At 41.9% G+C, this 17,931-nt stretch overlaps 1 protein-coding gene across 1 annotated transcript; it reads left to right on the top strand.

The window, feature by feature from the left end:
• Positions 1 to 28: 28 nt before the first annotated feature.
• On the top strand, positions 29 to 16,929 carry NOX1 (NADPH oxidase 1; the record flags this gene model as incomplete). The annotated part of the gene is made up of 13 exons (XM_081336728.1): positions 29 to 73; positions 4,829 to 4,924; positions 5,844 to 5,954; positions 6,605 to 6,689; positions 8,043 to 8,185; positions 8,778 to 8,959; positions 10,813 to 10,951; positions 11,794 to 11,886; positions 12,832 to 13,067; positions 13,382 to 13,544; positions 14,704 to 14,850; positions 15,750 to 15,874; positions 16,803 to 16,929. 13 exons carry the CDS (start codon positions 29 to 31, stop codon positions 16,927 to 16,929), a joined length of 1,692 nt encoding a protein of 563 aa, XP_081192854.1.
• Between the last annotated feature and the right edge of the window lie 1,002 nt (positions 16,930 to 17,931).

Raw genomic sequence — 17,931 nt, 5'->3', positions numbered from 1 at the left:
AAAAGCAACTGGTCTGTGAGAGTCCAGGATGGGGAACTGGGTCATCAACCACTGGTTTTCAGCCCTGGTGATCGTAAGTTCTGCTTCATTATATCTGGGTCTGGCTGGGAAGTTAGATAAAGAACAAAAAAGTCGGGCCAATACCTACTTCAGGAGCCCCCCTTTAATGTACAACAAATATATTATCTGAAAGAGGCTCCTGGTTTAACCTTAGTTAAGAAGAACGGGACCAGTTTCAACAGTTTAATAAACTTGGGATGGAGTAGCAAAGGCTGCTGCTGCCTGAAGTTCTAAAGTTCTACTCAAAGCTACACCAGGGTGAACAAACTTTGATGTTTAAGAGGTTTTTATTTACTTTAATTTTTTAGTTATTCTCCGTATCGATGGATCTATAGATAGAGATACATAGATAGATCAATATCTATGATGTCATCATGTGCTGGCAAATTTGGCTTAAGCAGTTTACTTAATTTCTTAATTACTTAATTTCGTCGTGAATTTATTTTCGTTGTGAGTTACACAGTGACAATAAAGATATTCTATCTATTCTATTTTAGGGTTTTTTTAGGTTTGGAAACTCTTAGTGCATTTAAAGAGTACTAAGACTATGTCATGTCTGTGTATCTGTCTGTCTGTCTGTCTGTCTGTCTGTCTATCTATCTATCTATCTATCTATCTATCTATCTATCTATCTATCTATCCATATCTATCTATCTATCTATCTATCTATCTATCTATCTATCTATCTATCTATCTATCTATCTATCTATCTCTATCCATCCATCCATCCATCCATCCATCCATCCATCCATCCATCCATCTATCACTTCTGTTTGGAAAGTGCCAGGAAATCATACTGTTGGTGATTGGCACCTCAAGGCTGACAATAACCCCTGCTAGCCTTTCCTTTTGTGATTTGCTCTAATCAAACTCAACTCAGGTCTGAACCATCATCCCCACCCGAGGCAGTGGAGTTCCGAAAACTCTCCGTTTTTGAAAGAGCTATATATAAATGAAATATATTACTAAGGAGACTGTCCCCATCTTGTATCTCAAAGAGGATACAGGACAAGACTAAACCGTGAGAGCCATTTTGGTGTAGGAGTTGAAGGGCTTTTGGTTACAATCTTTTTAACCAGGAAACCTCGCTGGTCTTTGGCCTGTTCTGTCCCTCTCATCCCACCCTACCTCACAGGGTCGCTGTTGTAGAGAAAATAGGAGGTAGGAGCATTAGTTATGTACACTGCTTTGAGTTCGGTTGCCACAGAGATAAACATACTGCGGTTACAAACTCGTGCGGTTCATCCCTGTAAGACTTTGAGGATTAGAAGGATCAACAAGGGAAGGCTGCATGTGCCTAGAAGAGAAGGTGACTTAGGAATTGGCAGGGATATTTTTAAAACTGAGATTTAAGACATTGCTTGTGGTACAGTCATCCTCTGATAGGCCCCCTTCTTCTACCACATTCATTTTTCTGTCCTTTTCTGTCCGGTCTCTCGCGTTGAAGCCTCTTGGTGTCAGCGAGCTGAGCTTCTGCTTCTGCTAACTCTTTGTTGAAATTTGGGAGTGATAAAATAACAAAGCTCCGCGTATCTTCGAAGCATGGTGTAAATAAAACCAATAATCGTATCAGTGACCTAGTTATTTTCATGAAGAGAATGAGAGAATTAGTCAACCATGAAGGATATGATACTACTTGGAGCCAAAGTTTTGAGTCATGAAATGTAGTGAGAGGCAGATGTCTATCCAGACGATACAGGCAAATAGAAAAAGGACAACAGGGTTAAGGAGAGAGAAGGGGGGATGGAGGGAAAGAGAAAGAGAGAGAGAGAGAGAGGGAGAGAGAGAGAGAGGGAGAGGGAGAGGGAGAGGGAGAGGGAGAGGGAGAGAGAGAGAGAGAGAGAGAGAGAGAGAGAGAGAGATACTGTATGGGGATTTTGAATAGCTATTTAAAGGTGTCCCTCCTATTAAATAGATATTTTTTAAAAATCTCTGAGATCTTGTTGCGAGATCACAGCAAATATTGATCTATCCAGCACTGTCTCCCCACTTTCTGGGAAGCCTGCTGGTTACAAGTAGTTCTCAGCTTACGATCATCTAGTCCAGCCCCCTGCTTGGGCAGGAAACCTATACCACTTCAGACAAATGGTTGTCCAGTCTCTTCTTAAAAACTTCCAGTGTTGGAGCATTCACAACTTCTGCAGGCAGGTTGTTCCACTGGTTAATTGTTCTAACTGTCAGGAAGTTCCTCCTTAGTTCTAGGTTGCTTCTCTCCTTGATCGTTTCCATCCGTTGCTTCTTGTCCTGCCTTCAGGCGCTTTGGAGAATAGCTTGACTCCCTCTTCTTTGGGGCAGCCCCTGAGATACTGGAACACCGCTATCATGTCCCCCCTCGTCCTTCTCTTCATTAAACAAGAGATACCCAATTCCTGCAACCGTTCCTTATATGTTTTCGCCTCCAGTCCCCTGATCATCTTTGCCCCATTTTATGACCATTCTTGTCACAGTTGTTAGGCGAATCACTGCAGTTGTTCAGTTAGTAACGGTTGTTAGGTGACTTTGGCTTCCCCGCTGACTTTGTTCATCAGAAGGTTGCAAAAGAGGATCACATGATCCGGGACACTGCAACGGTCATAAATATGAACCAGTTGCCGAGCATCTGAATTTTGATCCTGTGACCATGGGGATGCTGCAACGGTTGTAAGTGTGAAAAAAAAAGGTCATCAGTCAATTATTTCAGTGCTGTTGTTAACTTTGAACCGTCACCAAACGAAGTTTTGTGAGTCGAGGACTAGCTGTATTAGAAAAACATTGAGAATCTGCTCTTCTACATGTTGCTGAAGTACAACTCTTAGCAGCCCGGAAAGGGCCTGGGCAAAACTGAGGAATGCTGGGAGTTTGAACCACCCTGAAGCATTGCAGATGTTTCTTCCAAATGATGGGAGAAGTTTACCCTGAAAGTAACAATGATGATGTTATCCATTCAGACTCTTGGCGATCTTAGGGGCCAGGTCTCTCCACATCTCCTGATCTAGAACTACTTCTATGAGTTTTCCTATATTCTGCTGGTGTCAGATCCTGAAGGCAGAACACTTAAAAGATATGAGCATAACAATTAGTGTTCCTAGCTCCGTCTCCCAGGATGTCTTTATTTGACCTATTGAATTTCAAAGTTGGCGCCTCTATTTACGTGCTAGTCGTTTCCGACTCTAGGGGCCGGTGCTCATCTCCATTTCAAAGCCGAAGAGCCAGCGCTTGTCCGAGGACGTCTCCGTGGTCATGTGGCCGGCATGACTAGACGCCAAAGGCGCACAGAACGCTGTTACCTTCCCACCGTAGCGGTCCCTATTTTTCTACTTGCATTTTTACGTGCTTTTGAACTGCTAAGTTGGCAGAAGCTGGGACGAGTAACAGGCGCTCACTCTGTTACGCGGCACTCGGGATTCGACCCGCCAAACTGCCGACCTTGTGGTGTGTTATTAGAACAGTAGAGTGCCATATATTTAGGTATGATTTTTTTTCTTCTTTTTTTGTAGCAATGTATTTTTTTCCCTCTGCTCACTTCCTCATACTTTACAATGCAGGAATATATTCTGGCAAAGGTTTGTCAAACCAATTAAAAAAAAGTATTTCCTCTTCTTTTAAAGTTATGAACTTCTGTTCATGTTAGGCTACATGGGCTGGATGGGGAAATAAGTTAATGGTTCATGGAAGGATTTTAAAGTTCGCCTAGAAAGATTCAGGACCATTTTGTTAATGATTTTAATGAAATTTGCATTCGTTCTGGTAAGTAGGTAAGCACCTTAGATAATGTAAAGCGGTTTTTGCAGAAAAACAAAACGGCTTCCTCCTCAGATGATCTAACTAGGGAAAGAAGATATAGAAAGAAAAAAATGTTGCAAATGTTTGTCCTTCCGGTCTCTCCATTTTGATTAAGAATTATCTGTATTTTGTCCAGGAGCAGAGGACTTTATTTTATTTCTGAGAGATTAAAAAATGACTTCCAGGAGTTTACAGCATAAAAAAAATGAAAACCAATAAATGCACACAACAGTTAGAGAAAAAAACACCCCAATAAAAACCTTTTTTAAAAAAGACTGGAAAACATTATATGGACTTTTTGTTGAAAGAAGAAAAGACTGAATTGATAATTTATGGATTGGGGACTAAAAAACATTAAAGGGGAAAGAGTAAGATGTCAACTATTTAATAAAAAGAAAGGTGGAAATCATAATCCATCCATCCATCCATCCTTCCTTCCTTCTTTCCTTCGTTCCTTCCTTCTTTCCTTCCTTCCTTCCTTCCTTCCTTCCTTCCTTCCTTCCTTCCTTCCTTCCTTCCTTCCTTCTTTCCTTCCTTCTTTCCTTCCTTCCTTCCTTCCTTCCTTCCTTCCTTCCTTCCTTCCTTCCTTCCCTTCTCATGTACTTACTTTTCCTCTAATTTTTATATTTTTATTGTATTCAAAAGTTCTAAACTAAATAAATACATTTTAAAAATGTACAAAAACCTGCTATTATGTTGCCATACAACAATTGGCAAAACGTTGGCCATACGTTACCCCAAAAGGATGCTTAATATATGTAGATCTCTTCCTAGGTAATGCTAAAAATTGTTTAGCTCAGTTGTGACTATCTGAATCCAGGCAAGAAAACAATTCATAGTTGGTGTGTTATCATGCACACTATGTTGTCTTTTCAAATAATGCTTAATATAGATGATCTGATTTCAAAATATTCCTAAATGTAATTATCTTCCTTGTCACTAAATGGCTGATACTGTAAAACTCAACACATGAAACATTTCCCCCCCGCCCCCCGTTCTTCCTTAGGCTGCTTGGTTAGCATTGAATATATACCTTTTTGTGACATATTTCCTGATATTTGAAAGAAGTGAGCAGTACTACTACACAAGACAGATTCTTGGGGTGAGTATCATTTTGATAAGCTTTTGATCTCCGTAATGTAGAAATAAAGAATCTTTAACCAAACTGGAAAAAAAACCACCTCATAGTTCTTAACAGGATTAAATTGTATTTATATTTATGTCGACGTATGCAGGTAGTCCTCAATTTACAACCACAATTGAGCCCAAACTTCCCATTGCTAAGCAAGAGAGTTGTGGAGTGAGTTTTGCCGCATTTTACGACCCAGTAGTAAAACATAGCAGTTGCAGTTGTATTAAATGGGTTAAATTCTTTAGTTTTGGCTTGTCCCTCAAAATGTCTATGAAGGGGGAGTTGATGTGATGGTTCTCAACCTGCCGTCACAGGGGGCCTGGAAAGGCTTCAAGAAATGTTATGATTTAAATCTTGAGTTACGTCGTCGGGGGGGTGTGTGTCCGTGGCCATGGTCCATGGCTCCAAAAGGTATTTAAAGGGGGCCCATGTTGATGAAAGGTTGAAGCACTGGATTACAGTAACATAGCCAGTTCCCAAGAAGGAAGGAAGGAAGGAAGGAAGGAAGGAAGGAAGGAAGGAAGGAAGGAAGGAAGGAAGGAAGGAAGGAAGGAGGGAAGGAGGGAGGGAGGGAAGGAGGGAGGACGAAGAAAGGAGCACATTCTAAGGAGGAAGGCAAGACAACAACATAGCCCAGAACTGGATCCGACTCAGAGAGAGTAAAGACAGCCATTCCCTAGAATTTCCCAGGGTACATCCGTTAGGGTCAGAATAGTAAAGGTTTTGTCTGGCAAGATTCTGTCTCTGTAGTGTACACAAATGAAAAACTGAACATTGGCTGCATTGTTTTACTGTGTGGCATTCTTGGACTAGGCCTGACAATATTCCTGCTTTACTATAGCATATAAAACGAGGCCAAAATGTTCTTCTCTTCTCTTTGCCTTTGCAGTCTGCCTTGGCTTGGGCTCGGGCTTCGGCCAAGTGCCTGAACTTCAATAGTATGTTGATCCTTCTGCCCATTTGCCGGAATCTCCTCTCCTTCGTGAGAGGCACCTGTCGGGTGAGCAAGGGGCCGAGCCCAAGGGGGGGTCTTCGGCTCACCGTGTGGCGTGCTTAAGTCCTGGATGTTGGGTGGGCACCGGGAATCCAGCCGGTTGCTAAAATACGTTTTGTGGAAGATTACAAAGGGCATCATTTGTGTCTGGGTCCTGTTTCAAAAAGGCGGGGCGTCTCAATTTCGAAATTAAATGACAAGGAAATAAACGAGAGAATGAAAAATGGCTAGAATGTTGACCGTGGACAGCTCCGCAGATGGTTTCTTGGTCGCCATTCCATAAGCAGTGGGACTTGTTTTGTGGGATCTTGGGAACTACAGTTTAGCAAAATCTGAAAGGCCACAGAGAGCCTAGTCCTGGGATGAAACTCACTTAGAAGTGGTTGTTTACAGGAGACAATCTGGGACCCAGAGACTATATGTAGTCCTTCAGTTCCTTTTCCCCTCTCTTTCCTATCGGAAGCTAGAAAAGTTTTCCAACACAATATGTCTCAGAACACAGGCATGGGAGAGAGAAATATGTCTTGAAGTCTAACCTGTGACCAGGAATGCTGGCTAGATGGGGCTGGCCCTGATCCAGCAGGCCTATCCTCATGTTTTATTCTCCTACAGCTGAACAGCTTGGCTGTTCCTGACTTTTTGCTTTATCAATTCAGTATTGCAGGCGCACCATGAGGCGGCAGCTGGATCATAACCTGGCCTTCCATAAACTGGTGGCTTATATGATTGCTCTTCATACAGGTAAACAGAAACACCTGGGAAGTTCTAAAGAATTCTGTGGAAAAGAAATGAATTGCGATATGATGATGCTGCCGTGCAAATTCTGCCCTTAAATTTAGAGCAGAAGTGCGTAAAACTGGAGCTGGCCTTTGTGATGTCACGGTGCATCTTCCATTGTTTTGGTGTCGTGGGGATGAGCACGGAGGCCTGTGTCAATATCACTTTCTCCATAACTACATATTTGCAGGCTATGGTATGTTCTGCATTCACATCACATGCTGAACACCGGTTTGCTTAATCGTGGGTCCACTGAAAACATCACCATTGATTGGGCTCAGCCAAGACACTGACCTATCAACCCTGATTTGCAAACTACTGCACAATGTCTGGGTTCAGAGTTCACACGACTTACTAAGCCACAGAAAGGAAACCACGTTACAACTTAATGTGCTGGCTGAGTCCCACCTCGGTGCTTTAAAAAGAGAGAAGAGAAGTTCCAGAGAGAAGTTCTCTTGAAGATGGGCTCCAGCACAAATCCAAAAGCTTGGAAGAATAAAACTTGGGTCCCGGGGACCGACCCAGATTGGATCCTGCAACATTATCCAGGGACACGTATATTCGCCTTCCTTCGTTAAAAAAGAGACTTCCTAAAAATCAAATTTGAAAACTTGGGGTTTTTTTTTTTACACTTCTGAGTGCCCCTTTGTACTCAAAACTCGGTGTTACTCATTGTCATTTCCTTTTCAGAACTAACAGGATTTGAACATTTTCACATAGATAGATAGATAGATAGATAGATAGATAGATAGATAGATAGATAGATAGATAGATAGATAGATAACCTTTATTGTCATTTTTTTACTGTGGGGACAATGGCACACATTAAAAATGAAATTTAGTTGCATGCTCTCAAAGTCTACACATACATCACACACATTTAAACATACCATATACAACATATGTATAGACCTACACCCTTACATATGAGTAACATATAAATATCAATCACTGTCCATCTTGAATACATAACGGAAGGAGGAAGCTTTAGAGTTCACAAAGTTAATGCTGTACGGAACGAAACCGTGACTGAATCTGGATGTTCTGCTTCAGATTCAGTCAGAGTTTTGTTCCACTTCTGAGTGCCCCTTTGTACTCAAAACCCAGTATTACTCACTGTCATTTCCTTTTCAGAACTAACAGGACTTGAACATTTTCACTTGTGCACTTTCAAGTCTTAGTTCAAATAATTCTACATTATGATTTAAATATGTGGGTTCTTAAGAGGTTTTGCAGTCAATCCACAGTCTGTGGTGGTGGGTTTTTTTTTTGTTTGTTTCTGATTCAATACATGGTTTACCTTGTGCTCTCTTCAAGCGATTCACATCATTGCTCACTTGTGCAACATTGAGTGGTACATTGACGCTCAGCAAAAAAACGATCACAGCTTGCCTTCCATCTTATCCCACCTGCATAAGACGGAGAGTATGTGGTTAAATCCTATCCGTTCCAACTCTACCGTAAGTGTGTCACTGAATCAGCAATTTACTTCTAAAAATAAAATTGCTTGGGCTTACAACCGATGGAGAGCTCTTGGCTAACTAAGTATGATGGTAACTGGAACCTCTTGATTTTATCTGTAATGTTGGCCGTGGAATTTAGTAGGATTATCTGTGCTTTTTTAACCTGGATTAAAAAACATGAGACTTGTTTGACACCCAACTTCCTTGGCAGTCTGTTTTTTTCCCATGTCTTTTGCTGGGTTACATTGGGTTGATATTCTAATTTTCTTTTACCTTACGAAGATTTATGTCTTAAATATGTGCCCTGAACAGTAATTTTTTTTAAAAAGAAGATGCCGTTTTAAAGTCTTGTTTTAAATTTTTTGGTGAGCTGCCTTGGATATGGTTAAAAATGGACCTGCTGTGTTTCAGCGATGATTTTTAAGGATGTTCGATTTTATTCTGTTACAATTTTGTTATATGGGCCAGGTTTCCTAAATATTATAGGATTGAAATTCCCTATGTTGGAAGGATCCTAGGTTGTGGAATACACCCTGGGGACAATGATCTATTATGCCTTTGTGTAACGTCACCTTGCTGGCTCTTGCAGATTCCTTTATTCGTAGCCTTCACCACCATTCCTGGCCTGACGGGTGTGATCATCACTTTGGCACTCATTCTCATGATCACTTCTTCCATGGAACAAATCCGAAGAAGCTATTTTGAAGTCTTCTGGTATACCCATCATCTTTTTGTCATCTATTTTGCTGGCCTCGTCATCCATGGCATCGCGTAAGACACCAATGCTTTTAACAGATAGCAGGATGGGCTAATTCCACACACACACACACACACACAGAGCGAGAGAAACACACACAAGATGAGTTAATTATTTATACAAACAAATACATATATGTATGCAGTGCTTTTTTTGTAAAAGAAAAAGGTGCCGGAACTCACATATGTCATACAACCAGCCTTGCCTACCCTACAAGGTTCCATCCAAAAAAGGTGCCGGAACTCCGTTCTGAGCGTTCTGTGAGAAAAAAAGCCCTGTATGTATGTATACACACACACACACACACACACACACACACAATTTTGATTGAAAATTTTAGCAACTTTAATAAAAGAGCTAAGAAAAATTAAAGGGGAAGAAAAAAAGAAGAAAGGGAAAGGGAGAGAGAAAAAAAGCAAAAGCTAAGAGTGTAGAAGAAAAACAGAAAAGAGATATAAAGATGAATTAGTAAGATGGGTTAATTCTGATGCACCTGGCTCTTTTTTAACTGGGTGAGAAGAGAGAATGGAATGGAATGGAATGGAATAGAGTTGGAAGGGACCTTGGAGGTCTTCTAGTCCAGCCCCCTGCTCAAGCAAGAGAACCTATATCATCTCAGACAAGTGATTGTCCAGTCTCTTCTTGAAAATCTCCGGTGATGGAGCACCCACGATTTCTGGAGGCAGGTTGTTCCACTAGTTGATTGTCCTCGCTGTCAGGAAGTTTCTCCTTAATTCCAGGTTGCTTCTGTCTTTGGTCAGTTTCCAACCATTGTTTCTCGTCCTTCCCTCTGGCGCTCTGGTGAACAACCTGGCCCCCTTTTCCTTTTGTTAGGCTTCTTCTTTTTTCACCTTCGTTTTATTTTATAGTTACGCAATATTTTTATTATATAATAATTTTAAAATTATTACAAAAGCATGGTCTTGTTTGAATCCCGTGGTATTTATACAGTGTTGACTGAGGATTATTAAATATCTGATCTTTAGCTAAATCCTTAAAAACAAAGACGTTTACATTAATAGGAGCCATGGTTTCTAAAATGTTAATGTTGGTGTTTAAATGTTATATCTGAAGCTAAATGTGGCATTAATAAACAGCTGCAAAATACATTCGGTTCTTGAATGATTACAGATATCGGCGTTTTGAAAGCTGTGTTTGGTTAAGCTGATACTTGCCTGTGACACATCATTCAGAACAACGCATGCAACAGTTTCACCGCAATATAAGCAGCCAATGTAAATATGTGACATAGCCAGTAATTGTATGTGGAATTCCTCCCACCCCAAAGAGCAATGAATGAAGGATTGTGGGCTTTTAGAAACTTCTGGAAGTCTCAGCTCCAGTATCTCTTAGGGGGAAAAAAATACAGAACAAGAGGGAGAGGTGTGTCAAGGACAAAGGATCAGATCATATGTTAAGTAGCACTTCAGAAGATTTAGTGCTCAAGCATAAAGAATGTAGTCAAGGAAAATTCAACACTAAACTGATGCCAGATAAGGGCCCATGGCATTCAAGAAGGGTTGGACTTAGTCCAGGGGTGTCAAACTGCCGGCCCGTGGGCCAGATGTGTCTTGGCGAAACCGCACCCCCCCATTGCTGGGAATAAAAAAAAAGTTGCGATACATCGTGACACATCATGTGACGTTGCGAGTTTGACACCCCTGACTTAGACTGTTTGTGGGAATGTAACGATTCTAGGCTGAGGACTTGTTTAACTCTGCCCTCCGCCTTCTCTTTTACAGGGTAAGGGTGAGCATGAGGTATTGTCACAGCAAGCCACTTTCTCCCACTCTTTAGCCACTGAATCCCTTTTGGGATTTCTCCTGGGAAAGGCGACAATTTAGAGGGTGCCCTTTTGTGTCCACAGAGGTCTTGTTCGTGGGCAAACAGCCGAAAGCCTGATGAAGAATAACCCCCAACAGTGTGCACCTCACCCTACCCAGTGGGGCCCCAACAGCAGCCATCCCTATTGTGAAGTGCCGGAGTTTGGGAGTATTCCGGCTGAGGTGAGCACATCCTTGGTGTTAGTCTGTGCTGCGATGAAAGTTAGTGAGGAGGTGGATTGCCAGGAGGGAGGTGTGCATTCTAGAGGAGTGTGTGAGAGAAAGAGGGTGAAGGCAGCCCTCCCTTAATAGTTCCCAGAGTATATCGTAAATGCAGATAGAAGTCTTTAGTCTGGCGGGATTCTGTCTATGGGTATGAAACAATAACAACCTCAGCTTGGAAGAATCACCCGATGTCATTTTTGATTTCGGGCCTGAGTGCAGCACCTGAGAAGGATTCAGGAGATAGTTTTGTATGCAACCACCTTATCCTGGGAAAAAACCTGCCCCTCTCTTGGTCACGGGATAGCCATGATTCGAGAGAAATGGAAAAAGCTCTCTACTCTAATGTAGTGAAAGAGAAATGAGTCCTAAAATGGGCGTGCTTCAGTTTCTGGAAATTTTTGTAATCCTATCCCTATCCCATGAAAGAAGACCCCGTGAGAATTTTTGCTTTGGGTTGGTTGAGTCAGAGGCCAAAGCCGGGCATCAACCTCATTTGGGCTGGAGGTTAACTGAAATTTCATCCACCCATCCCCATCCCCAAAGCTGGACTTCCTATTACACTAAACGTAGCTATAGCTTGATTGGGGCTTGATGAGTTGTAAAATCGTGGTTTGTGACTCAGTAGGTTGGGCAAACCCAGGCAATTATGGTCAAAAGCAAGCTGTGGTTTAACATAATGCATGAATTCAGCATAAGGAATTACAGTATGTGGAATTCTGGAGAGAGAAAGGTCAGGAAAAGTCTCGCTTTCCTGCAGGATGGTCTTTCTTATTGTTCTTTACTTGGTTCTTTCTTTTCAGTCCTGGAAGTGGGTGCTGGCACCTATTATTCTCTATGCGTTTGAGCGAGCGCTAAGGATTTGGCGTTCTTGCCAGAAAGTGGTTATTACAAAGGTAGGTCTGTCTCCAAATCTTCTCACCAGCTTTGTCCTAAATACAATTAAGGGAGAGAGAGAGAGAGAGAGAGAGAGAGAGAGAGAGAGAGACAGACAGACAGACAGACAGACAGACAGACAGACAGACACACTGAGATCTAAAATTTATTTTTATTTTTTATTTTTTTAATTTTAATCCCATTTATATCCTGCCCTTCTCCGAAGACTCAGGGCGGCTTACAATCTAAGAAGCACAAATCAAATGTGCTTAGCAGTAGCCTTCATTCTATGTATATGCCTGCTTATTAGGGCTTTCGCTCCCCCCCCCAAAGCGGCATTATTACAAAGTCAGCTTATTGCCCCCAACAATCTGGGTCCTCATTTTACCTACCTCGGAAGGATGGAAGGCTGAGTCAACCTTGAGCCTGCACTAATTGCAGGCAATGGCTAAAATGTTTTTGACTAAGACTGGATAGAAAAACAAAATCCGGCACCCTGATTGCACTTTATTTCCCCTCCTTCTCATTCCGTGAAATAGGAGGTGTCTGTCTGAGTTGCTTTCAAACATTAACTGGGGGTGACCTGGGCTTAAGAACTGCTTTAGCCTCTTTCTGCCTAAGCAGTGGATCCTGCCTACTTCTGGCAAGGTCACCTTCCTTGACTCTTTACATCCAATGTCATGGCGTTGATTAAGGTGTTGAAAGGATGTTGGGGAGAGCCAGGTTTTTTTAAACCCAGCCATGGGATGTCACTGAGGGACTAATGGGAGAATTACTCTGTCCAGTCTCCAGGAGGAGGCAGGCCTGTGTTGCAGCATCAGAGAAGAGTCGAGAAGGGATCAATCTCTCTTCTTTGCAGGTCTACACAGGATGGGGAGAGGACACCGTATATGGAGAGTGGAATTCACCGCATCCCCACTGGGGGAAGGGTTAGGGTTTGCTCACTTTGGAAATCTTGTCTCCAGGTCATCTTGCATCCCTCCAGAGTACTGGAAATTCAGATGTGCAAGACAGGTTTCAGCATGGAAATCGGACAGTACGTGTTCCTCAACTGCCCCGCCATCTCCTATCTAGAGTGGCATCCATTCACTCTCACCTCTGCCCCAGAGGAAAACTTCTTCTCTGTCCACATTCGGGTAGCAGGTGACTGGACGGAGGCCTTGACTGACACCTTGCAGCAGCCAAGCTCACCAATGCCCAGGTGAGCAGAGATGGCAGCAGGAGTAGCTGTGGCTGGCCTCACCTTAATTTCATGAATGTCCCTATGGGATCAGCTTGCAAATGTATGATGTATCACAGTTAATATTTCATTTCAAGAAATATCTCATTATTAAAGAATTAATAATATTGTTTGGTCAAAAACATTAAAATATATTTGAAAAGTCCCAGCTGGTCCAATTTGTGGAAGTAAGCTCTTCTGGATGTTTTATAGCATGGCTGGCATCAGCTTGGCTTTTTGTAATCTATGAGAGCAGGGAAAAACCCTAAATAAATACTGTTTTCTCATCTTTTCAGGATTATGGTGGATGGCCCTTTTGGCACAGCCAGTGAGGATGTCTTCCAGTATGAGGTGTCCATGTTGGTGGGAGCTGGGATTGGGGTGACTCCCTTTGCTTCAGTACTGAAATCCATCTGGTACAAGTTCCAACATGGTGACCAGGATCTTCAAACCAGAAAGGTAAACTCAGTTCGCTTCTCTTCAACCTGTTTACAAGAAGTCTGTAAGGTACAGTCATAAAACAGTTCTTGAATTTCTTGCAGGCTTAGGCTATATACAGGGGTAGGCAACCTTGGCTCTTTTATGACTCATGGACTTCAACTCCCAGAATTCCTGAGCCAGCATGGCTCAGCTTGGAAACCTCTTCCTTCCCCCTCAGCGTGGCTGGCTTAAAGATTCTGGGAGTTGAAATCCACGAGTCACAAAGCGGCCTAGGTCTAGGCCAGGGGTAGGCAACCTTGGCTCTTTTATGACTCGTGGACTTCAACTCCCAGAATTCCTGAGCCAGCATGGCTCAGCTTGGAAACCTCTTCCTTTCCCCTCAGCGTGGCTGGCTCAAGGATTCTGGGAGTTGAAGTCCACGAGTCATAAAAGAGCCAATGTTGCCTACCCTTGGGCTAGAATCAGCACATCTTATTTCTACAGAACGATGAAGACAGAGTTAGACATTGGGCTCTTCTATCTAGACTGTCAAAAATTCTCCATGATCAGGAATTTTCCCAGTCTTAACTTGCCGGAGACTGAAAGTGGAATTTGCAGCATTTGTTGATTTATTTATTAAATGTATATGCTACCCATCGCGCTACTAGTGTGACTCTGAAAGGCTTACAAAATAATAATAATAAAAGATAAACTAGAAAAGCAGTTAACCTTAATGAAATAAAGACTAAAAGACCCGATGCAAACATCTTCTCTATTACTCCACCAAGATTGCCTTCCATCCAAATTTTAGAATTTACTAGCACTGGGTTCACACAACCCGGCTTATGGATTTCAGTTGAACACTTATTGGGTTATGCACTTTCTACATGCCAAAGTTGAGGAGCTTTCATTGAGTTTCTTTGAGGCTTAGAGCGCTGTGAAAACTGAGTTTCTTTGGGGTTTGATGGTCAACATAAAAAGGGAAACCCATGCAGCAAGAAGGGCAAACATGCTGTGTGCCCCCCCAAAGTTGTACTTCTCTCTGATCTCAACATCTTTCAACTTTGTCTTGAAAAAACGAAAGGAAAGACCATATGTCAGCAGGGCATTCTGACTTAGAGGGTGAAAACTGGCATTTTAAAGCATGTTGTCATTTCCATCTTTTTTCTTTTCTTTTCTTTCTCTTGTGGGCTTCAAGATTTACTTCTACTGGATTTGCCGAGAAACAGGAGCATTTGCCTGGTTCAAACAGCTCCTTTCCTCCTTGGAGCAAGAGATGGAGGGATCTGGTAGAGCAGATTTCCTAAGCTACCATCTCTACCTCACTGGCTGGAACAGAAGCATGGTGAGCTGGAGGGCGAATCTTAATGAACCTTCATGTTCTTTGAAGATTGAGCTTCTTGACTTATCACTTGGCACTTTGATGGAAGTCATCTGCATTTCATAGTCTTCTGTCTGAGCCGGAAATCCAGAACAAAAGACATTGTTCAATGTTAGTTTGTTCAGTTGTTTTACCAGGCAAGTCAGATGTTGTTTTTACAGCTCAAAGAGTTATAGAACCGTCTTAAAGATAAGATAAAGATAAAACTGGAGGTGAAAAGGCACATATTTGACTTCTAAAAGGAATCCAGCCAAGACTTCTGAGAAAGGGAATTCATATATGAGGCTTTACCACTGAGAAGGCCTATCCTACGATGTTCTCTAGGTTCTAGGTCTCTCTGAAGGAGCCTCCGAGATGTTCTTAGAAATAACCTTCAGGAAGGGCCGGCATACAAATAAAGTACCGATAGTCCTCCACTTAAAACCACAAATGGGACCAGAATATCCATTGCTAAGCATGGAAGTTGATAAGTGAGCCGTGTTCAATTTTACAACCTTTTTCAGCATGGTTATTAAGTGAGTCCAGCTCCCTCCATTATCTTTGCTGGCTAAGTCAGCCAATTTTCTTTTATTAACCAGGATGTATAGCTTATTGAACAAAGACAGCGAGTTGCTTATTTAGCAAACCACAATGAAACAAATGAAAAGAGTTTACGTTTGTGTAAAACTTGCCGCTTAGCCGGTTTGCTTGGCTACGTGTTTATATGTAGAGGTTCATTAATTAGGTTATATTCCCATGAATGGTAGAGAACACCTTGACTCATTCCAAGACCTGGAAGATGTGTTTTAACAAACAGTTGAGGAGGTTGTTGGGACTGCTGTGCAATTTTGACTTTGGCCACCTTTTCTTCGTTGGGAAACTAGGTTGGCCATGCAGCGCTCCATTTTCAGAAGTCCACTGACATGGTGACAGGCCTGAAGCAAAAAACCTCTTTTGGGAGACCCATGTGGAATAATGAATTTTCAACAGTGGCAGCCACACACCCCAGGTAAGAAATAGCTTTGAAACCAGGTAAAGCTCTTTTCCAGTAGCAGTTCCTCTAAACAGCAACGATTTTTCAGAATTTCTGGAAGAAAGAAAACTTCCCCATCATTGGCTACCTGAATTTGGAAAACTGGAAATGCAGTTCTGATGCCTGGAATTGAATGACCAGATGCTCTATCGCTGAGCTATGGTCTCCTCTCCAGGACATTGTGGACAGGGAATCAGTACCCTGGACAGCTCCATATTAAATTTTTTGTGTGATGGATCAAACATTTATCCGGTTAATCTTTTATTATATTTGCATGTCTACCAAGTTTAAAGAATGCATGCCTTATTCAGTTCCAGATACATTTGCCGCATAAGCTAACATTTTAAGACATGTTCTCTCTTTTGTGATAAAGAAGGAATGTATATAATTCTTGCCATCTTATGTTTTTTATAAATACTTGTGTTATCAATGCTTTCTTGAACAAGCCAGAGCCAGTCTTGAAAAATGGTGGCTTGTCTGTTCAATTCCTAGTCTCTCCTTTGTCTTTACGTTGTAGTTCTGTGTTTTGTAAGTTAGGTGGACGCAAAAGTAGGCTATCAACAAGCCATGAAGTCATAAACCAACTCATTGTCGGTGCCTGCACATTACACTAAGCCGTAGCTGCAATCTGTAAACAAACAGAAAAAAATATCCCTTCATTGACCTATAGAAACCATGGATTATTCACTCACCCAATTTGCCCATTACCTAAAAGCAAACCCACCTACATTGCTTGGTTCACCAGCCAATGTTTAAATCTCTCCCCTAACCACAGGGTGCCATTTTGTTCCTAGCCCTTAATAAAATAATGGTCAAACCAGTTAATATTGCTTCCAAAGGCTAGTCTAGAGGCAGTTCCTAGGAACGTTCATGCCAACTGATTTATGCTTATTTTTTATTCTAGGTCTGTTGTGGGTGTGTTCTTGTGTGGACCAGCGCAGCTGGCAAAAACTCTGAGAAAGTACTGCAGTCAGCACTCTAGTCTGGATCCCAGAAATGTCCAGTTTTACTTCAACCAAGAGAACTTTTGAATCCGCTGGGCCTGAGTCAGAAGGGGGAAACTATTAAAACGCTTCACTGGACTAAATGACTGCCAGACCAGAGTTTGCAACTTTTAACAGGTGGTGCGTGCACTGCTTTCAGGTTTGCGTATTGCTGGTGTAACTTTTTTCTGTTTTATTTTTTTAAAACTTAACTAGCCAAAATGTGAACTTAAAAAAAATAATAATGCTGGAGCTAATTGAGACTAATAAATCGGCACCTTCCGATTACATCGATAAAACCAGGTTCTCTCTTTCGTGGAATTGTGGTATCAGGATCAACATCAACTTACAATTATTATTTTTTTAAACTGCTCTCTGGCAAAAAGTGCAAGCTGGTGACTTTTTTGTACCGATGGCAGGCAATTTGGGGACAAAAATGCTCAAATAACCGAGCCTACGAAACACGGTCCTTCCCAAAGCTGCAGTGAAAGAATGGTACGCTCAAACATTTGATTTTTGCTTCATCTGGCAAACGCCCACCATTATTTTGACCACTATGTTCATAAATCTGTGCTGATGTCACATCTCCAGAGCTATAATCAACTCAAATCTTCTATTCAGCCAGAGAGCCAACATTTCCCAGATGTTGCCCTTATTTTTTTTGCAAGTGCTGCAGACAATATTCAAGCAATCAGCTTGCTCGGAGTGCTGTGAATTGATTACTCTTGTGGGTGGGAAATTACAAGGGTGCAACACGACAGGCACATAAACAGCCATCCGATAAGGGATTATTCCAAGGCTAATGTTAATGGGTTGTAATGTAGTCTGAGCAGGCTTTGAACGGTGCAGAGTCAGGATAAGGTTTCCGTTAAAATGTTCCTCTTTCCTGTATTAGAATGCTACATCAGCGGAGCTATAATCTTGATTTGCTTACTGGCGGTTTCAACTGCTGCTGGTTTGCACGAGCAGCCAATTCTGATTCCTTTGGAATCAGGGTAATTGAAACCATCCCTTTGACGATGTTAGATTTTAGCAGCCCCCTTCCATCAT

The sequence above is a fragment of the Vipera berus genome (genome assembly GCF_964194415.1).
Source record: "Vipera berus genome assembly, chromosome: 11".
Taxonomy (NCBI): domain Eukaryota; kingdom Metazoa; phylum Chordata; class Lepidosauria; order Squamata; family Viperidae; genus Vipera; species Vipera berus.
Note: the sequence above shows the minus strand (reverse complement) of the source record. Positions and strands in the feature narration are given on the sequence as shown.